This window comes from Dipteris shenzhenensis, chromosome 5, assembly GCF_047967505.1.
Source record: "Dipteris shenzhenensis isolate YYH24624 ecotype China chromosome 5, Dip_SZ_1.0, whole genome shotgun sequence".
NCBI lineage: Eukaryota > Viridiplantae > Streptophyta > Polypodiopsida > Gleicheniales > Dipteridaceae > Dipteris > Dipteris shenzhenensis.
The window spans coordinates 18,162,986-18,186,909 of record NC_141600.1 but is presented as its reverse complement, the minus strand read 5'-3'; the positions used below and the strand labels follow the sequence as shown (position 1 = coordinate 18,186,909).

General features: G+C 42.5%; 1 protein-coding gene across 1 annotated transcript in view; it reads right to left on the bottom strand.

Annotated features, from left to right (window-relative positions):
• Window positions 1–2,643: 2,643 nt before the first annotated feature.
• LOC147901702 (GroES-like zinc-binding alcohol dehydrogenase family protein) overlaps window positions 2,644–23,924 on the bottom strand; it is a 69,502-nt gene continuing 48,221 nt past the window's right edge. Inside the window, exons 5-8 of the mRNA XM_087374769.1 lie at window positions 22,021–22,234; window positions 21,664–21,805; window positions 21,396–21,566; window positions 2,644–3,083 (exon numbers count right to left, since the gene is read on the bottom strand). Coding sequence (XP_087230895.1) covers window positions 2,895–3,083; window positions 21,396–21,566; window positions 21,664–21,805; window positions 22,021–22,234 — 716 coding nt within the window. The 3' untranslated portion in view covers window positions 2,644–2,894. The remainder of the gene's footprint in view (window positions 3,084–21,395; window positions 21,567–21,663; window positions 21,806–22,020; window positions 22,235–23,924) is intronic.

The following is a 23,924-nucleotide window of genomic DNA, read 5'->3' as shown; positions in this document are numbered from 1 at the left end:
GAAAAAAGGAGGACTGCTAAAGACTTTGATTTCTATCCTTCCATAGAGTCCAAAGTGCCCAATAACGAACCTTGTGAAAAACAACTGAAACCCTTGTCTGTGTGGGTGAATTCAAAAAAGCCAGAAATGCTTCCCAAAGGTTGCATTAGGAAATCTATTTCACAAATGCTGCCTAAGGAAGCCCAAGAAATCACGGGTGTGTGGACAATACCAAAGAAGACGAGGCACAGATTCTCGTCATCTACAACAAATAGCCGAAGCAATATGTCTGCCTGCCAAGAGCTGCCCAGGCGGAGAAAACCCCAGCATCACTTGCCACAGAAAAAGTTATTTTATGCTTCCAATCCAAATGGTGAAAAGGATATGCTTCCAATCCATTAACATTTCGGAGACCAAAGGACAACCTTTGATCCTACCATCAACATTACCAAAAATAAAATCCCATTGAGTGGACTACCAGTAACCAAAAGCAGAGGTGGTGATTTGTAAAAGTAAATAGCGCATCATGGCAGCCCAAGGTTGGTCTCCTTGCATAAATTGTAGCATCATTTTCCCCTTATAAGCAAGGATGTGCACATGAATGTTGAGAATATTTAAACCCCTGTGCATCTTTGTCAAACAAAGATGTTGCACTGAAAGCAATCTCAAACTTTTTGGCCCAAGTTTTGAACGCCAAAACATTTCCATAATGGTGGAGATAAAGTATGTCATATCTTCCCTTGCTAAACATAATCAAAGGCAAGTAAAACTAAATGTATGCCACCAAAATAGATTGGACTGTCTGTAAGCAAACATGCAATGGCCAAGTTGCTAATTTCCAGTGTTCAAGCTTTTTCTTCAGTTTTGCAAGTTACCCAGTGAGTTCGTTGGTGACAAGTAATCATCCAACCCAAAGGATAACCAAGATGGCGAACTAACTGGGTAGGTGGGACAATTTCCCTCGACCATAAGAGACTATTCTAGTCTTTAGAATGTCGTGGCACAAACTCAGACTCCTGAAAATTCACATTAAGACAAGCAACCAGGCCATATAAGGATAGAGCATGCATAAGGGAAAAAAGATCCCTCTCAATCTTCTGTGGAGTTAAAGGATCATCAGCATATGCCTAAGCAACCATAGTGCGACTTCCATGAATCTCCAGTCCATGCAACATGTCTGTCACCACAAGATTATCCATGTATTGAAGCATTGGATGCGTGGCTATCGCATACAAAAGCCTTCGTGGACATCCCTGGCGAACCGAACAACGGAGAGTCCAGGTTTCAAAAACATCCCCACACAATATACAGGTAGCTTTACTGTCAATGTACAACCTGTAAATAACATGCTGCATTTTTGGGCCAAATCCAAAAGCATGCATGGTCTCCAAGATGAAATCCCATTGTACCATGTCAAAAGCTTTGGCAATGTTAACTCGCAACAATAGCACATCCTGCACTGCGTATTTGGCATATTCTATCCCAACATAGGCATTTGCAATATTATCAGTGATAGGCCTGCAGGAACAAACCCATATTGTGCTGGATGAAGACCATCATGTAAATATCCTCTAATATGATCAACCACTATTTTGGTAATGATATTATAGATCACTGGCATGAGAGTGATAGGTCTTCAATCAGCCAGAGATTGTCATATTTGCTTCTTAGGAAGAAGCTTTACAAACCCTTTCTTCTAGGAATCCGGCATTTGTTGGTTTTGCCAAGCGCAATTGATCATACGCAGCAAAGTAGACTTGAGGATATCCCAATATGCAAGAAAAAGTTCAATAGTAAGACCAGCCCATCCAAGAGACTTCCATCTGCCACAGGATTTTACTGCATCAGATAACTCTCTTCGAGTGAAAGGTTCTTCAAGTTTGAAATCCTGTGCAGGAGAAATAATAGAAAAGACATGCTGCAAAAGCTGTCGCCAGGCAGAGAACTTCTTGCGAAGGGAGATCTGCATGCCCAAACTGTCGAGCAAAGTGGGTGACACAAGCTGCAGTAAGTTATGCTCAAGAGGAAGTCCAAACACCGCAGGGGACGGCCCGACCAATGCAAGTGCTCCAATAGAGAGTGCCAATCCTGAAGCAAGCGAGTAGAAAATAGACAGCCAGGAATAGTACCATGTAGGTGCCCAAAGATGACATCAGATAGAGCTGGTCCAAAAGCATCAGTACAAAGAGAAGCAAACATACAAGAAAGCATGAGTGTCCATGGCTGATGCTGCTCTAAGAAAGTAAACAAAAGTTTAGCCTTGCAAGCTATGACACGAGTGTGAATATTTTAAATATTTCAACCCCCATGCATCTTGGGCAAACAAACATATTTGTACTTCAGTAGGCGAACCGCCTTACGATCCATTTTACACCACACCACACACACACGCGCGCACATAAAATGACATTGTATTTGTATGCAATTTGCCATATGACACTTGACCCTAAACATTCAAGCATAGACTTGTGGAAATGTGAATTGAGAAAGAATTTGTTGCAACACAGAATCCTCCCATCTGCATATATATCCCAAAGGAGCTTGGTATGATGCAAACTCATGATGGTCACAAGACCTAGGCTAGAAGATCAGGCTAAAGAGTCGGGCAAGGGTTTCTCCATTAATTTGATGGGCACAATATATATTTGACCATCAACAATCTACTAGTCTGTTAGAATACTATCAATGAATCTAGCAAAAGAAAATTAAGGGTTTACAACATGCCTGAAGGTCATAAAAGCAGACATATAATTTATACAAAGGCTTTTAAATGCCATGGATAGGTTAGTATTTGGCCAAGTAACTTGGCATTTGAAAATTCTTGTCCATGCATTTGAAATTCAGTATTCTTATGAGGTGGCTTGATTTGTATAAACTTGAAGTCTCTCTCAAATCTGGGACTAATGAGCTATTGATCATATCTCTATCACAGCACGTCCAATTATTTCACCTTTGTCAAGAGCTGTGTAGCAATGATTCGCCTCTTCCAGAGTATGCTTTTCAGTAACAGAAGATTGAAAATCGATAGCTCCCATCTCAGCAAGCGCAACAAGAGCTGGGAGATCCTGCCTTGCCCTTGCCCCATAAGACCCAATAATCCGTATCTGGCCAAATCAGGTTTGAAAACTGTTAAGATTATAAAAAAAAGCCAAAAGTGGACAGCTTTGAAGTAATCATGGCCTCATGCTGCCACTTCAAGCAAATACGTTTTTAGGCTTTTCTGATGCAAATTAACTTGTGCATTTGAATCATTTAGGAAAAAGGAATAACGACTGCAACAAAGAAACCCAGAATGAAAATCACTAAAATACCAAGAGACCGATTATAGTATTGACTCAAAGGGAAAAACAGAAGTACTAACAAGACAAGGAACCAAAACAGCTGGAGGGAAGCCTACTAAAACTCTCAAAGATCAAATGCAACATCTTAATTAATATCACAGTTTGGGTCAATCTAGTTTCCAACAAACAGAATTACTCAAGTAATATATTACCAACATGATAACAATTGAAATCCTAGTCAGACACAAACATATTTTTCCTACAGAGCAAGGTCCTCTCCTCATGCAATGCTCACTGTTGACCCCACTTCTTCCTTAGAGAGAAAGGTCCTGTTCCCTTGCAACCCTCACTGTTGACCCCATTTATTTCTCTCTCCTCTTCTTGCATTCCTTCTACCCCCCTCCAAGCTATGCAAGGCTTGAAATGTTTCATGATTCCCCTCTTTATCCAAAATACAATAAAGGAAAATGTTTGTGTATTTCTTCAATATAGTAAATTTTGCTTGACAGTTGGTGTAGTGGCTATAGAAGAGGCCTAACTACTTGCTGTGCTTGCTGTGCTTGCTGTGCTTGCTGTGCATCACTAGAAGAACAATGTCCTTGAGCATAAATGCCTAAACTAAATAGTTGATTCCATCCAAATTTCATTCATATGCTCAAGGAACCAAAGCTCTCTGAAAAGCTTGTTAATAAAAAGCAAATGAATTCCAAATAAATGCACGAAGTGCCTGCTTGGCTCAAATTTTTGCAAGTTCTACCAAAATAACAAGTTTGGCTAAAGTATCTCTCCATTGGTTGTCAGAGAGATTCAATATGTGAGGCCCCAAACGACGAAAGCGAGAGACAATAGGATAGTGACATAGAACATGTCCATGCAATGCTTGGATTTCACAGGCATTGGTGGGTCCTGCAAAGGCCCAGGATATGCATCATGGTGTGATGTTGAATTTGGCATCCACATGACAACCACTTGTCAAACTGACAGGTCAGCAGGTGACATGGCATGTAGCCTGTAGATAATGTGACAGAGATGTGTCACAATGGTAGGTAAATGCAAGTTAGTTCAATAGGTTTTGACTTCATAGGGTTTGGTGGTAGTTTATTGTGAATACTCTAGTGTCTTGCTTTTTCACTCTGTTTGCTCTCATGTCCTTCAACACATCCCAGGTGTTGCTTGTTTGTTTCAAGGAAGAGGACCTAGACAAATAAAGGAGCAGAGACCACCTCCTTTCTTGCTTCCTGCATCTGTTCTGCAGCACATCCTTGTTGTTTGATCATAGGCCAGAAGAAGCCATGCAACGCTATTTAGGATCTCCACCCCACAGCTCTTTTTTTACTGGCAAAAATCTTGTCCAAATATGGTTTGTTGATCTTGGCCCCCAAAGCCAAGCAGTATACCTCTAGCAGGTGTCTCACCCTCTCTAAGCTGCTCCAGAGCCCTCCACATAGGGGCAATATCATCTGTGAACTCAAAATCCCAGAGCTCCTCCTCTTGCCGAATGAACAGCTCATCCTGGCTATGCTGACCACCCTATGATCGGAGAGAATGGCCAACGCCTTTCCTATGAATAGAAACAGGAAAGGGACAAGTGGGCAGCCCTCACCAAGAAGTGCACAAGAGGAAAAATATCCCCCTATTTTACTAGAAACCAAAACCTGGCTGGAGTATACAAGAGTAAAATCCTGCACATCCACTGCTCTAAGAAGCCAGATAGCCTCATATGCCCCCAGGAAACCCAACCTAGTCATAGGCCGCCTTGAAATCCAGGAGAAGGGATGTGAGAGGATGAGACTCCTAGCATGCCCAGCCCATGATGGTGTTGTCTAGGATGCTCCTCTCTTGACCAAATCCAGTCTGTGTCTCGTGAATCGTCTGTGTCTCGTGAATCGTGTGTGGAAGGAGAGGTCGAAGCAGCAAGCTCAAAAACCTTAGCTAAGATCTTATACGCGGTATCCAAAAAAGTGAAATTGGCGAAGCCATACATCATAGGGGATGAAGAGGCAGGGATCCTATGCAGGGTTGGGGCATTCGGAGGGTCCAATGAAGCCTTCAAGAGAGAGGAGGATCGTGAATATCACAATCCATGATGTAGTCTTTTTCTAAAACCTACGATTACGAATGGTTGAATAAATGTTAAAGGATATGCCTTTTTGAAAGAAACACAAGCCTTCCAAAGAGGCATACACTTATGACAAGGATACTTCCATTTATTACATTGTCACCATCATGTGAATGAGCCTCGTGCACCTTCGTGTGCTTGGGCTGTCCCAAACCGGATGCACCTCTTTGCTGAACGAGCACGCTCCTTTAAGAAGAGTCACACCTCTTTAACCAAGCGGCATACCCCACCAAAAGGTCACACCTTGAACACACCCATACGTGATGGGTCGCAACCTTCATTTTTGGGACTTATCCCACATGTGAAGGGACACACCCCTTCATACCAAGGCACACACCCGTTCATGAAAAGACGCAACCCTTCAAAAGGACAAGCCTTTAAACGGATGCACCCTTTCCTGCCATGCACACAAAAATCTGCTTAATCACACCCTTTCACAACAAGGAGCACCCTTTCTTTTTTTTTTGTGAGGAGAATAGTTTATTGCTGTGAAATAATTACATTCATAGGTACTCCAAAAGCGGAGTAACTACTACTCAACCGAAAATTTCAGTATAAGCCATATATACATCATGGTCAATCAAATGAGTCTAAAAGCAATCATAAAACGATTGCTGCAGAGATCGTTTGAAAAAAACAAAAGATGGAAAAGTAGGATCACCAAAGACTCTTTGATTTCTGTCCATCCATAGAGTCCAAAGTGCCCAGTAGCGCACCCAAACAAAAGATAAATCAAAACCCTGTCTAGCTGGAGCACCCTTTCACGAAGGGACACACCCCTTTAGCAATGAGTCATATCCATTCATAACCAAAGGGTGCCAAACACACTTCCTATATGAAGTGACACATGGGGGCATTCCAGTCTAACACTCATTTGCTTCACAAAAGCGGCGCGCCCCTTACCAATGGGTACCCCTAGCAAAATGACACCCCCCTATACTATGCCCTTAGGGTGGTGCCCCCTCTCCATTGGAGGTGAACTAGGCTATTGCGGACGCCTTTCTTGGACTGTCACCACAAATACTCAATTGGGCAGCTCTTCCCATTTCAAGAGATACTACACTATACACGGTAGTTCTGGTACGCGTACCATACAGAATTTTCCGTACGGTACAGTAAGGCACGTTTCATGGAGTACGGTACGTGCACCAAAAGTTGTTTGTTTGTTTTTTCTTTTTTCTTTTTTTTTTGGCAGGTATATGTTTTAAAAAGTATGTTTTTAAGAAGGGATGTGGTTGAAATACGCCCTTTCCTTTCCTACTATAAAACATACATTAAAATCCCTTTGTCGCTTTATATGGGCAATAGTCACTAGTATATTGTCCCTCTCCCCTCTCTCTCCCCCCTCCCCCTCTCTCCCTTCTCTCCCTCATTTTTGGAAAAAATTGAATGATTTACAAGGACGGCGAACCTCATGTACCTAAAAAAATCTTCATACGACACAATGTATTGGCACTCATGCCGTACCTATCGTACCTAACATACAGTACCACCTTGATTCTCTCAAGCAAGCACTACGCACAGCTTCTCTCCTATTTAATGCTCTCTCCTCAGCTCAAACTCCTCAATCTTCTCTTTCCCAGTTCTACTCGAGTCTCAAGCGGACCCACATCTCACACACTAAGAAACTTAGGAATTTCCCAACAAAGCATCCCAGAGCTGACCTCTCCTTCCTATAACCACAAGACGACTACAACCACCAGTCCCTGCCTTCTAGCAGAGAATACAAAAGGTGCATGAAGCTCACTCGATCCCTCACGTCAACTCCTCACACTCTTCCAAGGTGGGACAAGAAAGAATACTCGCAAGCATGATTAACTCCCAACTCGCCTACAATAAAGCGTTCATGCACTGTTTCTATCCTTTTCCAATAAGCCTTGGAGAGCTCGGGCACCCAAGCTGGACATCCATAGAGAACCACTCTTTGCACAAGCATGGTGTATAAAAATTTCCTCATCTCCCAATTCCACAAATGTGCCTTTATGCATTTATTTTGAAACCAGTACAATGCTTTTAAACCTCCTAGAATCCTACGTTCCACACATGCATTCCACTTGTAATTATCTGTAAAATCCAGCCCTAGATATTTATGAAGCAACTACTTCCAAAGTCTCCCTGTGAAATTTATCTATTTATTTTGAGACCCGATCACCATTACTTTGGTTTGGCTATGTTGACCTGCAATTTTCAATATTGGCAGAAATTATATAAGGCCTGCGTATCACTCTTATCTATCGCAAAGAAGACCACATCTTCTGCATAAATGAGCAACTACAATGCATAGCTAGCCACCTAGGCTCCTCCTTTGCTGTTTTTTGTCATCCAATCTTCCAACTCGTCTATGAAGAGACCAAAGAGAATTGGTGACAAGGGGAATCCCTACTTGACCCCTATATCGCTGCTTGTGATGACCTTTCCTTTAGAATTGGATCCATCTACAAGTGGTTGTGCTAGCTCAGCTAGTACCTTCTCGTAGAGTCTGTACATGGCTTCTTTGAGTTCCAGGGGGACTTAGAGCTTTTCTAGTCTCTCCCATCGTGGTACTGTGTCGAATGCTTTCTTGAAGTCTACAAAACAGTAGTAAATGGCCCCTTTTTTATATTTTGCTCCCTCAATTGCTGCTCTTATGGCTACTAGATGATATCTACCATTGAGTGTTTGGGACGGAACCGCGCCTGTGACAATGCTCTTACCCCTTCTGACTCTGCCAACCTGCTAAGTTTTTGCTCAAGAATGGTTCCATATAGTTTGGCCATCAAGTTGCTCACCATGATGGTCCTATAGGTTTTTTCCGTCTTACTATACCCTCCATTGTGGATTGGTAGAATTCAACTTAGTTGCCATTCTATGGGAAAACCTTCTTCTAGAGCCTCAAGGTAAGCATTCTCTTTGTCTTTGTCCCACCCCATTTAAGCATTTCAGCCACCAAACCTTGGGTGTCTAGAGCCTTTCCACTTGCTAGTTTTTTCAGCCAACTTTCCACATCATCTTCCGTTATGGCATTGTACGTTGCTTTGACAAAAAAATCGTGTCTGACCTTTTCCTCTCCTTCTCTTTCGTATAATTCTTTAACAAATTGTATCATGTCTCCCCATGATGCATTCCTCTCCTGTTGTTTGTTGCCATGTAGCTTCTAGAAAAACTTTATCGGGTTTTGTTTGAGATCCTCAAAACTCTCAAGTTGTTTGCTCTTGAGAAAGTCTCTTTTTTTCTGTCTCACCTTTTGTTTGTAGACTTTAGCTTTATCCCCCTTCTCATTTGTACCATGCTTTTTTTGCTGTCTTGTGATCGTGGTCGTACCAGTGATTTTATGGCATGCCTTTGCTCCTTCCCTTGGCTCTTTGTGAAGCATTCCTGGGCTGCTTTCTGCAGAATTTCTGTCATACAATTATTTATGTCTTGGCATGTGTAATGCATTTGACATTGCGCTATCTTTGTCTCTAATTTATGTTCATAAATGTGAGCCTTTTTGCAATCCATTCTTAATCGGGTATGTGATGTAGTTTCTTGTTTCTCTGCATCATACTTAATCCCTCTAAGTCCCAGTGACATTGCTTTGTGATCAGATTCCAAGGTCTCCTCGTCAATCTTGAGATATTCCAAAGTATGTTTCGCATTTGGATTGATTATTCCATAGTCGATTAAGCTCGACACTGAGAGAGAGAGAGAGAGAGAGAGAGAGAGATCTTCCTGTGGCCTAGCTAGAAGTATTCTTTTTTAGTTTTCTTGTACTAGCTGTTCTTTACTGGAGTAGCTACAATATGCTTTCTTTTTCAGTTTTTAAAGCATATAAGTAGTAGTTGTCTCACTTGGAGATAGCTATGAAGGTACATTTTGCTTAATTGTAGAGATATACAATGATATGGTGGTGTAGTATAGACTAGGACTTAGTCTATTTTGTGTGTTAGTACTTGGACTATATATACCAAGTACTTGTACTTCATTTGGTTGAACATTTCAGTTGGAGTTCACTTGTGTTCACTTCTTGTTCTCTTGTGTTCACAATCACATGTGGTAGTCACAGCCAGTCGATCCAGTCTACTTGCTTCCCGCGTGCTCCCGTCGCACTTCTGTAGCGGAGAACCAAGTTCCATTGCTGACTAGCTGCTCCTCTGCTCACCCATAGTGCATGAGAGCTCTCTCGAGCTCATTCAGTTGCTCCCTACTCATTTCGGCCGTACAACAGCCCGCCATCTGTCCGTACAGCCTGCATAACTGTATGGACAGTTTCCGTACAATCCGTACAACTGTACGGACTGTTTCCGTCAGTCCGTACGGTCACATTTCGCCTTCAACTTCCGAACTTGCAGCTCGCCATCAGCTCGACATTTTCCTCGACTCTGACGTACCTTTATCCTGCTGAAGCTCTTGCTCATGCCTTGCTCCTTGCCTCCGCTCATTTCGAGCCTCTTCCAGGTTGTACTTGCAGCCCGTGCTTTCAGTTTCCTTGCATAGGTGTCCTCAAAGTACTTGGAGTACAAGTGCATTTGGAGAGTTTGAGCGTGTGCATTTGGGACAGTTTTGGGACTGCATATTCAGCTCAAGTTATTGCTCAAGAAGTGTGCATTTTGAAGCCGAGTGTTGGCTGAGAGTGTATGCACTTTTGGATGCCTATTGAGCAAGAAACTGCTATCACAGTGTGAGCCAGTGTTTGGCTGAGATTCAGGTCCAGTTTGGGGCAGAAGTTCATTGCATTGTGAGCCAGTGTTTGGTTGTGATTGAGGACTATTTTTGGGGCAGAAACACATTGCTTTATTGCATTTTGTATCCTAGAAGGAATTGCCTTTTGGGCAGATTCTCTGCTATTTCAGAGCAGCCACTGTAAGTGTATGCCATTGCAGTGATTGCATAGCAGTCAATTGTCTTTGAATTGCACTTTATTTCGTAGGTACATTTGCCCTCATTCTTGAGCTTGCAATCTCGTCTCTCAATGAGAATTTTGGTACCATGACTGAGGCAGATGAGTTGGATAGACCCAGCTATGCTTTGTGGTCATTTACACTCAAGAATATTTTGGTTGGCAAATTCTTATGGAACATCGTGAATCGTGATGAGACTAGACCTGCTGGATCTAGCACGAGTGCATTTTCCACTACCACTCAGGCTTCTACTACCACTACCCAGGTGGCTCCCACAAAGGATCAGAAGAGGTTTGATCGCAGGGATGCCCAAGCTTTGTCTTTGATTGCATTATCAGTGATGAAGACGCACATTAAGTCAGCCATTAAGTCGTGCAAGCATGCAAAAAATGCTTGGGACAAGTTCAAAAGTATGAGCAAGGAGCATTTCTTTGAATAATAAGCTCAATGACTTGTCCATGCTGGAAGGTCAAACTATTTCAGAGCACATTGCTAAGATTATTGACATTCGAGATGAGCTCGCAGTCATTGATGAGGATATAGAAGACAAGAAATTGGTCTCTATCTCTCTCAACAGCCTGACTCCCTCATATGGCACATTTGGTAACCTCTTTGACCATCATGCTCAGGGCTGCTCCTCTCTCGTTTGATGAGTTAGTTGGCTTGCTATTACAGGAAGAAACGAGAACTTCCAATGCTGCCCGTTCCTCTAGTCAAGGTGAGCAAGCACTTGCCACTCATGGAAAGGGTAGATTTCAGCCTACAGGAGGTCACTTTCAGAAAAAGACCAGCCACGCTCATCAGCCCAAGGAGGGACATGCAAACACAAATGCAAGGAATGCAGACAGAGGTGCAAAGGTGAAGAAAGGCAGAGGCAATTATTGCAAGAAGCCTGGTTATTACATTGCAGAGTGCCAAAAACGGATTGCCAATGAGAAAAAGAGGCAATGCACAAGCAATAATTATGTTGCACCAACTAAGAATGCTAATGCTTCACCATGTCATGCAAATTTTACACAAGAGGGAAATGATTTTGTATTTACTGCATTTCAGGACAAATCTGGTGCCAGGGGGGATTCAGTTGCATATGATGCTTCATTTGGTGATTCTTCATTTGCTGCCATAGATACTTGGTATCTATATAGTGGTGCATTGAAGCACATGAGGAGGGAGGGGAGGGCTCGCAGGAGCTCAAGCTTACAACACAAACATGTTACTTGTGCTAATAATGCATCTCAAGACATCACAGGAGTGGGAGATGTTTCCATCCTTTGGGATTCAGGAAAGAAAAAGTATATCCGTGATGTCTAGTATGTTCCTGACTTGAGGAAAAATCTTGTTTTAGTTCCATCCATGACTCATGATCAACACATGCTCGTGGAATTTCAAGATGATCAATGCAAGATCAAGGATCCAAAGAAAGGGTATGAGATTGTGGCTAGAGGCTCTTATGAGGCCAACATGGGTCTTTACAAGCTTGATGCTCAGCCCTATAATCAGCATGCTTTGGCTGTCTCGTATGCTACTCCTAGCAATTTATGGCATGTCAGGTTTGGTCATGCACATCACAGAGGTTTGGCATACTTGCATAATCATAATATGGTTGAAGGTTTGCCAAAATTACAGCACCCCGCTCAAGAGGTGTGTGAAGGGTGTGTACTTGGAAAGTTACATCGCCTACCTTTCAAAAAGGATGGACCCAGGTTCAATAAGAGCACACAGGGTTTTGCAGATTGTGCATAGTGATGTTTGTGGACCAATGAATGTAACTACCCATAGAGGGTATCGATACTTTGTTACATTCATTTTTGATTATTCCACGTTCACATGGCTATTTCTCTGAAGTGTTATCAAGGCATTGGCTGAGAATCAAACCAATTCTAGAATTGGAACACTCAATTCCGACAATGGGAGAGAGTACACTTCAAATGCCTTCAAAGGGTACTTGAAAGAGAATGGAATAAGGCATCACAAAACAGTGCCATACACGTCTCGACACAATCCGATTGCAAAGAGGAAGAACAAGACTCTCATGGAGATGACACGGTGTATGCTGAAATTTAAGAAAACGTCAAAAGCATTTTGTTGTGATGCAATAGTTACAGCCACATATATTCAGAATAGACGCCCTACACAAGCATTGGTTGATAGGACGCCTTTTGAGGCATTTTATGGCCACAAGCCCAAGGTGAAACATTCATGGTATTTGGGTCTGTTGCATATGCTTTAGTACCGGCTCGGAATCGATCCAAGCTTGATGATAAGAGCACTAAATGCATCTTTGTGGGGTATAGCACTGAAAGTAGAGAATTTAGGCTTTATGATCCAGCCACAAGGAAAGTAATCATAAGCAGGGATGTTTTATTTGCTGAGCATGATAGCACGCAACCCATTAATGAGGATTTGCCTTCATATGATGATACACCTCTGGATATTGTTCATTTTGAGGATGATGCTGATTTGGCTCCTTCAGTTGATTTGCGTTCTCCAGTTGATATTTCCTTTGGCTCCTTCAGTTGATTTGCGTTCTCCAGTTGATATTTCCTCTACCTCTCAGACTCCAGCTGAGTTGCCACATGTTGAGGGTACTTCTCCCCAGAATGTTTCAGATTTGCAGCCAGCTCATGGAGATTTGGAATCACTATCACCGTCGTGCAAAGGATGCAACTCCTGGTGCACTTCCAATTGCTATTCCCAGTGATACAAGTGAAAAATCAGTTCCAAGATGGGCTAGGTTGACTCTTGCAGATGCCAGAGATCAGCCCACTTTAAGGAGAACCAGGGCCGGCACAAAAAGTGCTCAAAATCATGTCAATTTTGCCTTGATGACTACGGTAATGGAAGCTGACACTGAACCTCAACGTTTTGAGGATGCACACTGACATCCCACATGGCAAGGAGCCATGAAACCAGAAATTAGATCCATTGAGAAAAATGGTACATGGGATTTGGTTGATCCTCCCATAGGCAAAAATGTGGTTGGCACCAAATGGATCTACAATGTCAAGTATCATGCAGATGGTACTATTAAGAAACACAAGGCCCGTCTTGTTGCCAAGGGGTATGCTCAGGAAGAAGGAATCGACTATGAGGAGACCTTTGCTCTGGTAGCCAAATGACTACCATTCGCTGTGTCATTTCCTTATCTACAAATTACGGTTGGTCAGTCTTTCAAATGGATGTCAAGACTGCCTTTCTGAATTGGGATCTCAAAGAGGAGGTCTATGTGCAACAGCCCCAAGGTTTTGTGGAAGAGCACAAGGTATGCAAGCTGAAAAGGGCATTATATGGGCTCAAGCAAGCACCTCTTTGCATGGTATCACAAGATACATCAGTTTCTGCTGTCCTAGAGCTTTGTGAATACACATACAGAAGAAAATTGTCGCAGTGAAGTCCGCCGTATGTCAGACATTTGACATGACAGATCTAGGGTTACTTCACTATTGTCTTGGCATTGAGTTTTGGTAGACCCAAGGGGGGATCAGCATGTCACAGACAGTATACAAAGGTCCTCTTGCAGAAATTTAAAATGGAGAATTGTAAACCTGTGGACACTCCATTGGAAAAGGGAATCAAGCTGAGTAAGCATGATGAGGCTGAAAAGTTTGATGGCACACTCTACAGGCAAGGTAGTCTTATATACTTATGTTCCACTAAACCAGACATTGCCTATGCCACAAGGTTACTCAGTCAGTTCATGCATTGTCCCACAGTCACGCATTGGAACGCAGCAAAAAGGGTTCTCAGATATGTACATGGTACACTCTCTTATGGGCTGCATTATGCTCCAAATGGTGATGTATTGCTGAGTGGTTTTTCAGACTCATATTGACTACTGGAATGGAACCAAGAATAGAACATGACAATGATGGTCATCAGAACTGTGCATGCCGGTCTAGAATTAGACGGGGACATTGATGACCGCAAGTCCACTTCAGGTTATTGCTTCTCATTGGGCTCCGCATGCATATCATGGATCAGTAAGAAGCAAAGCCGCGTCTCTCTCTCCTCCAGTGAAGCTGAATATAAAGCGGCAAACGCAGCCACTATGAAATTTATGTGGTTAAATAAGCTACTGCATGATTTGCATCATGCTCAGGATGGTGAGGCATCTCTGATCTTTTGTGACAACCGGAGTTGCAACAATCATGTCTTTCATGCTCGCATGAAACGCATTGAAAATCACTATCATTATGTGCGGGATTGTATTCAGGATGGCTTCATTGATCTTACATATTGTTCCACTGAGGACAATGTGGCGGATATCTTCACGAAAAGCCTGTCAGCGCCTCTCTTCAACATGGCTTGGGGATCGGAGACATTCAAACAATGTCAAGGGGGGTTGTAAAATGACATTGTTTTTCATTGTACTCCCATAAGTTGCTAGATCCACATGTGGATGAATTTGTGCAACCATGGTACTTTAGGTACTTCTGAAATCATTCCAAAGTACTTCAGCCATATCATTAAGGGGGGATTTATAGAGATATACAAGATATGGTGGTGTAGGATAGACTAGGACTTTGTCTATTTTGTGTGTTAGTACCTGGACTATATATACCAAGTACTTGTACTTCATTTGGTTGAGCATTTCAGTTGGAGTTCACTTGTGTTCACTTCTTGTTGTCTTGTGTTCACAATCCATCTCCATTCTTGTTCCTACATTAATGACAGGTTCTTTTACCCAAAAAAATAAAAATGTGTGTGTGTGTGCCATACTTTTTCCTACCAAAAAATGTGTGTGTGTTGTGTGTGTGTGAACATAATCAATCAAAAATTTCACCCAAAAAAAAAGTGTGTGTGTGTGAACTGTGTGTGTAGAGTGTGAGAGGAGCAATGGAGGAGCCCTGCTTGCAGCCAGCACTCTACGTGCCCTTTGTTTAGGGCTTCCTGCACCCTTTCTTGGTTCCCGCACCAACCCTCATGCTCTCATGCTGCTTTTGCTCGTCCATACTCACTCTCCCGTTTTTTTTTGGTACGAAAATCCGTACAGTGTTAGGAAATCCGTACAATGCCAGAAAATCCATACAAAATTCCATACAATTTTAGAAATCCGTACGGTCAGAATTCCGTACACGCCCTGTCAGTCCATACATCCTGTCCGTACACGCCCTATCAATCCGTACAGCCTCGACTGCACCCTTCTCTTCTTTTTGTACGTTTCGTTTACTTGCTATTGTTCTCAGCCTCTCTCTCTGTTTCCTTTTGTCTTTCCCTTACAGCATCTCTGTTTTACTCTTTTCATTTTCCCATGGAAACTGTCAAGACCTACATGCACAAGAAGCACAAACAGGACTCGGGTCAGGATGACTCGATGCATGCCTCTCTTGAGGCTTAACTGGTTTTTGATGTTATGCATGAGGGCTTTGAAGACACGTGCCGGGATTGGAAGGATTTTGCTCCCACTGTTGGGCTCATGGTGGAGGTGGATGACATTGTTGATCCTGTGCGTGAATACGCCAAGCATGCTATTATTATTTTTTTCCCGAGAGGCACATATGCCTGTTGCAGCAAATGTGGGAAATTGGCTCACCAAGACTTTGGGTGGTTGTTTTGTTCGAAAAGTGCATTATGCTGCTCGGGGGTTTTATGAGGTTATTATTACAAACGAGCTGCACAAACAGATGCTCCTTGAACACTCCCCTTTGTTTTATGGGCAGCAAATGGTGCATGTTTTGCCCTGGTCACCCACCAAGGATTATCAGGCTTAAATTCGCCATCGCTGTCCGGTATGGGTGGAAGTGGTGGACTTCCCTCAGTGCTTGGCTTCTCTCTTACCCAAAATCGCAGCATCATTGGGTAAGGTAGCGTGCCCTCCACGGCCAAATGGGAACTCCAACCGATTTTGCATTTTGTGGGATACTGATCATCCCACTCCTGACTCCTATTCTGTTACGGTGAATCAGGTGGATATGGGCAGCGCTTTTTACAAGCTCAAGTGGGGCCTGTTTGCAAGTGCATGTTTTGAATGTAAGAAGTTTGGCCACATGGCTTCTCAATGCCCTCTTGTTATGCACAAAAGGCCTTTGGAAAATATGCCTTCTCAGATGCCTACTAAAGAAATGATGGGTCAACCCGTTTTCAAACAGAAGGGTGTCAAGCCTCTTACTCTAGCTCAGGAAAAAGGCAAGACACCTGTTGTGTCCAATGGGAATGCCTCTCCCTCTATGCCTTCCACCTCTCAGCCCAAAGGGAAAGACAAAACTTTGCAAGAGATTTGGCAAACTCCCAGGAAAACTGTCACAGCTAGACGACCTTTACCTTCTCGCACTTGGAATGGTGCATCCTCGACTGGTCGTACTCCTGATGAAAATTCAGGAGTGGGTGTTACATGGGCAGCTGTGACAGACAGTCGGACTCTCTTTCCCAAAGAAGATATTGTTGGAGAGAATTTAAGTTCTCCCTCTGCTGTACATAATCTATAAATATGCTGTTGAAACATGTTTGACACTTAATGTACAGGGTTTTTGTGATGCTTCTAAATGGAAGACAGTTTGGGGGTATCTCATCACTTACAGCCAGATGTGGTAGCTTTGCAAGAACATAATCAGCATGTGTATGCTGGACAGCATGGTCATTTTCACGTTTATGACATTTTTTATGCTGGACAGCATTCCTTTTCGGGAGTGGTCTTTCTGATTAGGCATGATCTTCATCCCTCTATGGCCTTCAATGATTCACAAGGCAAATGGATGGTTATGCAATGCATTGTACAGGGTGATATCTTTGAATTTGCATCTGTCTATGCTCCTCAATCCTCCCGTCATCGAGGACAGATTTGGGAAGATATGCAGAGGTATCCATGGAGGCAATATGCTTTTCTTTGTGGTGGCTTCAACAATGCTCCTCAACCAGGGGATAATACATCTGGTCATACACATATGTTGGCCTCTGAGAGGCAGAGCTGGTCTAAATTGTAGCTTGATTTCAATTTTTCTGATCTTTGGACAGCATCTTATCCATTGCTGCCTGGGTTTACTTTCCAGCACAATGCTCAATCTACATACAAAGCTAGACTGGACAGGTGGTATAGAGTTGATCCTCAGCACTCTGATACTTTTACTACTACCTTGTCAGTTGATTATGCATTTGTGCATTATGATCATGCCCCTCTATGTTTGAGGATTTCTCTGCATGACATGCCGGATGATCGGCTTCCACACAAAAGGCTCCTCATGGTTAACAATAGCTATTTGGATCATGATCATTTTAAGGCCATGGTGTATGATGCATGTCAACCTCTTTTACCTCACAGTTTTATTAATATTGATTATGCCTGGGATGCATTTGTTGTTTGTATGCAATCAGTTATTCGGAATTATGGCAAAAATTATCTCAAAACATTGAGGGATATGGTTGCTCGGGCAAAATCTACCTGTCAGTCTTTGACTGAACTCGGTCATTTTCGGTCTTTGTCTCTTGAAGAAAGCACATCTTTATGCCAAGCTAGACATTGTTTGCAAGGTAAATTATTATAGAAAAATTGTCAAAAAAAAACAAGAACTCGTCAGCGAGCTTTCTTGGATAAAGGATCGCCAAAGGGTTTTTTTAAGAGCTTACATCATAAGCGACAAGCTACCAATCTGTGTCGTACTCTGCTTTCTGATGGACATTGGACTTCCTCTCGAGCTCAACTTGCTGCAGCTTGTATTCATCATTTTTCCAGGCAATTTGGACAGGTTGATCCTCTTTCTCCGGCAGTACTGGCAGCCCGGACTCAGTTACTGCAGCATGTTTTCCCTATTGTTTCTCATGCACAAGCTCTTGAGCTTGAATGCCCTTTCACTGAAACGAATTGACCACTACTGTCCGATCACGTGGTAAATGGAAATCTCCGGGATGGGATAGCCTTACAGTGGAATTTTTTCTTGCATACTGGGATCTTCTCAAGCCCATTTTGCTGCATATGATCAACCATGCCTGGGAACAGCAACATATGGCAATTTCTTGGAAAAAAGGGCTAGTAAAGCTTCTTCCCAAAAAGCATATTTGCGAATCGTTGGCTGATTGGAGACCCATTACTCTTACGCCTACCATTTATAAAATCACCAAAATGGTGGTTGATCATATTTGCATGATGGTTTACATCCTCCACAATATGGTTTTGTTCCTCGCAGGCATATCACTGATAATATCACAAATGCTTATGTTGGAATTAAGTATGCCAAATACAAAGAGTAGGATGTTCTGTTACTGCAAGTTGATATTGCCAAGGCTTTTGAAACTGTTCAATGGGACTTCATCTCTCAGACAATGCATGCTTTGGGATTTGGGCAGAGATTGCAACATATCATATATTGGCTTTATAATGACAGTCAAGCTGCTTGCATTCTTTCTGGGGATAGCTCTGAAGCATGGACTTTTCGTTACTCGGTACGTCAAGGCTGTCCACTTAGTGCACTCCTGTATGCTATAGGTGCGCTCATGTATGCTATAGCCACGCACCGCATGCTTCAATATATGGATCATCTCGTAGCTAAGGATAATCTACAAGGTTTGGAAATTCATGACAGTAAACCATTGCTTGCTCATGCAGATGATTCTTTTTTCACTCCCATCAATACAGAGCAAGATCTTTCTGAGCTGATGCAAGCTCTTTCTTTATATGGTTTAGCTACTAGGCTTCATGTAAATTTTCAGAAATCAAAATTGTTGCCTTTGCATTCCAAGGAATGGCACTCTCTTTTATGGCCTAGAGAAATCATCCCACCAACTCAATTGGTTCGTCATCTTGGCTATCCTTTGACTTGGACACTTTCTCCTCATCAACAATCTGATTGGATTCTTGCAGCTCTCAAGAAAAAGCTGGAGTATTGGAAATTGGCAACTTGGCCTCTGCATGTTCGTCTTCAAATTGTGCAATCTATTCTGATGGCGTATATTCAATTCTACTTGCCTCTTATTATGTTCAGCAAGGCTGATCTTGCCTCTTTTATGTCTGAGGTGTTGGAAATCTTCTGGTGTTCTCGCCATGGCAAAAAAAGCTTGCGTTTGCTTCCGGTACAGCAGCCTTGTTCTCCAAAGATGCATGGAGGTCTTAATATTCTTAATATCCATCTGCACATTCTTGCTCATAAGGGAAAACTCATGCTCCAGTTTTTGCAAGGTTCTCAACCATGGGCTGCCATGATTCGTCATTTACTCTTGCATGTTGAATCTCCAACTTTTGGTCATTGGCAGCTTTCCAAGTGGGAGTTTCTTTTTGGTTCTGTGACAGGCAAAATCCCCGGCTGTCCTTTGGTTTCCCATTTGTTAATGGATTGGAAACATATCCTTTCTCACTTGGATTGGCATGGCAGTGATTCCTTGCAGGGCAACTCTTTCAGAGCTGAAACTATACATTGGTCTAGAGTGTTCGCCCTTCCTTTGGCTTTGCAGGAGCCTCGACATCCGTATTTTCTGAGTCTCAAGGGGATTCGTTTGGTTCAAGATGTTGTTGATGATGATGGAATTCCCCTTACTTTTCCTTTGGCTGCTACCAAATTTGGCCTTGGAATACATTATCGTCCACTTTGGCATAAGATTACTTTGATGCTCCAGCCTTTTCAGGTGGTTCCTCCATTGCATCTACAGGATCATCTTCAAGACTAGACACTTTCTATGTCGGCTTGTCATACCGTCCTCTGCAGTTTGCACATATTACTGTTTCTTCTCTTTATAAAGTTCTACTTCCTCCGCCATTTATCTCACAAAAGGCAAATCAGCTTTGGCATCTTAATCGTCCTATGAAATGGTGGCGGAAACATTTGAGACAGATTTGGCATTCTAAGATTTCTCTCCGTCAGCAATTCTCTTGTGGAGAGCTTTGTTGGGTGTTCTTCCTCATGGACAGCTCTTGGCACGACGACATATTACTTCCTCTATTTGTCGCAGATGTCTGACTCCGAGAGAGACTGTGCCTCATCTCTTTTGGCATTGTCCTTCCTCTCATGCTTTCTTGGACTTCCTTGGGCAGATTTTGAGAGCTCGGTTTCCTCATATTGCTTTTGGCAAGTTCTTCTGGCTTTTTGGTGTACATCCACCCAGACAGGAGTTTGATTTCTTTTTTGTTTGGGTTCGGTACTGGGCACTCTGGACTCTCTGGAAGGATCGTAATCATAGGGTCTTTGGTGATCCTGTTTTTTCCACTTTCTCTTTCTTTAGACACTCTTTGCAGCAATTGCTTTTTGATTGCTTGCAATCTCGTGTCTTTGATCATGATGTATATTTGTCCTACAGTGAGATTTTCTCTTGATGTATTATAGCTCTCCCTTTCTGGGATAGCTTTTTTTTTTTTTGTAATATAATGACTCAAAGATCCCACCAAAAAAAAAAAAGTGTGTGTGCCAGAGTATTCTTCTATTCAAGATGCAAAAGTGCCTTTTTTACTGGAATCTTTTCATCCCATGTTACAACAGGTTTTTGACCCTGTGATTCAAAAACTTCGGGTGCCAGCCTATATCAAGAAGAATCACAAAGGCAAAAGACAGCTTTTTTTTATTGATAGTGTGGTTTCATCACTGCATCACTTTTTACATAGCAATAATTTGAAGCTGGAGGATGCTGTGTTTGATCCTCCTCCAGCTTGATATGTAACTTTTTAGTTAGCTGCCTCACGACTTTTGCTCTAAGGCTTTACTTGTAAAGGGGTTGTGGTTAATTTTGAAGTTGTTGGCAATAGTGCTGTTGACCATGCTAACAAAAGCTTATGAATTTCACTTTTAAGTTCAAATATAACAATAGGATCCTCTATGTTTAAGTCCTTCGATGGTTCTTGAATATTCATTGGTTGTTAAATAATGGAGAAGTTCGAACAAATATTGATACTAAATAAGGTTCAAGCCTCTTTCTTTCTCCTCTCAAGGACTTTAGTTAACACCAATCTTTTTAATTTTTCAAGCTAAGAAAAATCACATGACCTTAAAAAAACAACTAAAAGATTCTACATACATGGATGTACTTAGCAAAAGAAACATTTCATTCGTGTTGACTACTATGATTCGCTAGTCTGCATGTAATTCGGTCCCTCAACTATCACAACCTGCAATGTAATTTTACTTGCATGCAAATGCAAAAAGCCTAGAAGATACACTGCCAAAGAAGCTTCTTATATACAATGGAGATTCGACAAAAATCATAAAAGCTGTGTCCATTTTAAAAGAAATAGACAGAGAGGACCTGTCTCCTGACGAGTCGAGTCATATCAACTCCTGCTGTGGTCCCAAATGGTGCTAATCCGATTATTACAGCTTTACCCCCATCTCGAACTGCCAAAGTAGATTGAATAAAAGTTTTTGGGTTCCCCAAAGCTTCCATTGCAATGTCTACGCCTCTGCCATCAGTTATTTCCTAGAGAAGAGATGCGGGCAAATACAGTATTTTTTAGTGCAAATGCTTAAGCATCACAATGTTACTACGCAACAGAGCAATAGTGAAACCTACCTACCTTTATCCTTTCAACAACGTCTTCTTTCATTCCATTTACTGTATGAGTGGCTCCCAGAGCCTTAGCTTTTTCTAACTTTTCAGTACTAATATCAACAGCAATGATCTGCCGCGCTCCAAAGGCTCGAGCTATCTGCAAACAGCTGAAACCAAGCCATAAGATCAAATATGTGCTATTACTATATACAGTCTTGCATACCAAAGGAGAGAACGAGGCACATGCTCAGTTGTTCAATCAGTCTTTAAACCTTACCTGTAATGACAATTGAATTTCAAATTTTCTTCCAATACACAATAATCCAATTCATCACGATGATAATAAGCTTAGGAAACATAATATGAGCACCCTGAACCTCACCTGGATCCCACGCCTCCAGTTCCTATAATGGCTATAGTTTCTCCAGCACGCATGTCAGCTGCATTTTTCATTGCACCATAGGCTGTGAAGACAGCACATCCAAGGATAGCTGATTCACTGAATGGAACTGACTCAGGGAGTATTGCAAGCGCAGTTGCAGGAACAACACAATATTCTGCAAGGCCTCCCATACTGTACATGTGGATTGGCTTTCCTGCAAAAGGGTGAAAAAGAGAGTTTATACCCCAACTGGGGATTAGCCATTGGCATGCTGAACGAAATGATGAATTTCAAATTTTGCAGATTGACAACCACAGACTGTAAGTGCTATGAATATCCTACATAAGCATGTGGGAGTGCAGTCAAAGATAGGATCAGGTCATATTTATACTTAATTGATGGAAAAGAACCTGACCAGGCTGGGTTTTGCCTGGTTCCTTGATCCAAGGCTGGGCTTATGGCCAGGCCTCGTGTGGCGGACAGCCTGAAGCCGCTGTGACCTCTGCATCCTCCCCAAATCCTGGAGCATGTCAGGATTGCATGGCAGGAGTGCGATGCATTTGTGTAGCTTTTGCCCCTAAGTTGGTTGACCCCACTCTGCTGCTGCTATTGCAGTCTCTTTGCATAGTGTTGCTTGATCAAAACTAGCCGCACCTTCTTCCTGTTGCATCCTCATCCATAGATGAAGTAATCGTCTCAAGCAGGAGAGAATTTAAGACTCAATAATCAATGCACAACAAGGCCCATCTGCATCACACCCTGTTGACTTGGTGTGCCAAACAAAAAAATGGATCTGCAGAAAGCAGATTTGTGCTTGAACAGCACAGTTGAGGACAAGTGAACGGAGAAGTTTTTGCTACTTTTCTCTTGGTCTGATTTCTCTTAGCCAGCGAAAGAAGTTTCTCACTTGCTCTAGTTCCTTTCCAGTAAAGCTTTAGGAAATTTCTGAACAATAGTGGGACCCTAGAGGGAAAGTTATTTTCTTCATTTAGTGCACAATTTGTTGTTGTCTGGTCACCCAAAAATGCTACATTAACAACATGAGAAATCACTATCAGAAGTATCAATTCTCATCTCATGAGCCATTCGCTGAAAAACTTTTCTAAACAGGAAGGGGCTATCGGCTAGAGGAAATGGTAAGTGCAGTCAGCAATGTAGAGACTTGGGGTAAGCTTCACATCCTGCTGAGGTGGAAGCTCTCCTTCGCTTTCTAAGGCCATACCACCTGGAAGAACATTTCTTGACATGATGCAGGGCATCCATCTTATTGAAAGAATTGTAATGTATTTATCCAAGACAAAGCTTCAATCAAAAGAATGTGGGCCCTAAGATTTCCACTTTGTCACATGTTATAAAACTAGAACCTATCAAACCCACAAAGTTTTTTCCAAGAACAAAAACAATCAGCACACGTGAGTGCACAAACTCCCTAATTACTTCCAAATATTACACTTTTTAAATTAAAGAGATTATTGAACTAGTTTTGCTCCGAGCTGCTGCTCCTCCCCGACTCCCTAGCTGCCCCCTCTCCTCCCCTCCCTGCCTCACCTCTCCCTCCTCCCTCAGCCTCTCCTTGCCTCCCTCCCTCACCCCCCTTCCCCCACTCCCTCAGCCCTCTCCCTCGCCCTCTACTCAGACATTGTGGAGTTCTCCAGACGCGGAGAGGTCCTCCTAGTTGGGGATTTCAATGCAAGGACAGGTGCACATCAGACATCACTCCTGGACTTCCACTCAGATCCAGTCCTATTACCTGCGATGGACACAGAGGACTCGGGCTTCCCCCGCTCCTCGGCTAACAGTCGCGCTCCCGTTACTGCGTATGGGCAGGCTCTTTTGGACCTTGGACGTATACATGATTTGGTCATCTACAATGGACTAGACCGGTAGTCTGATTTCACATGTTT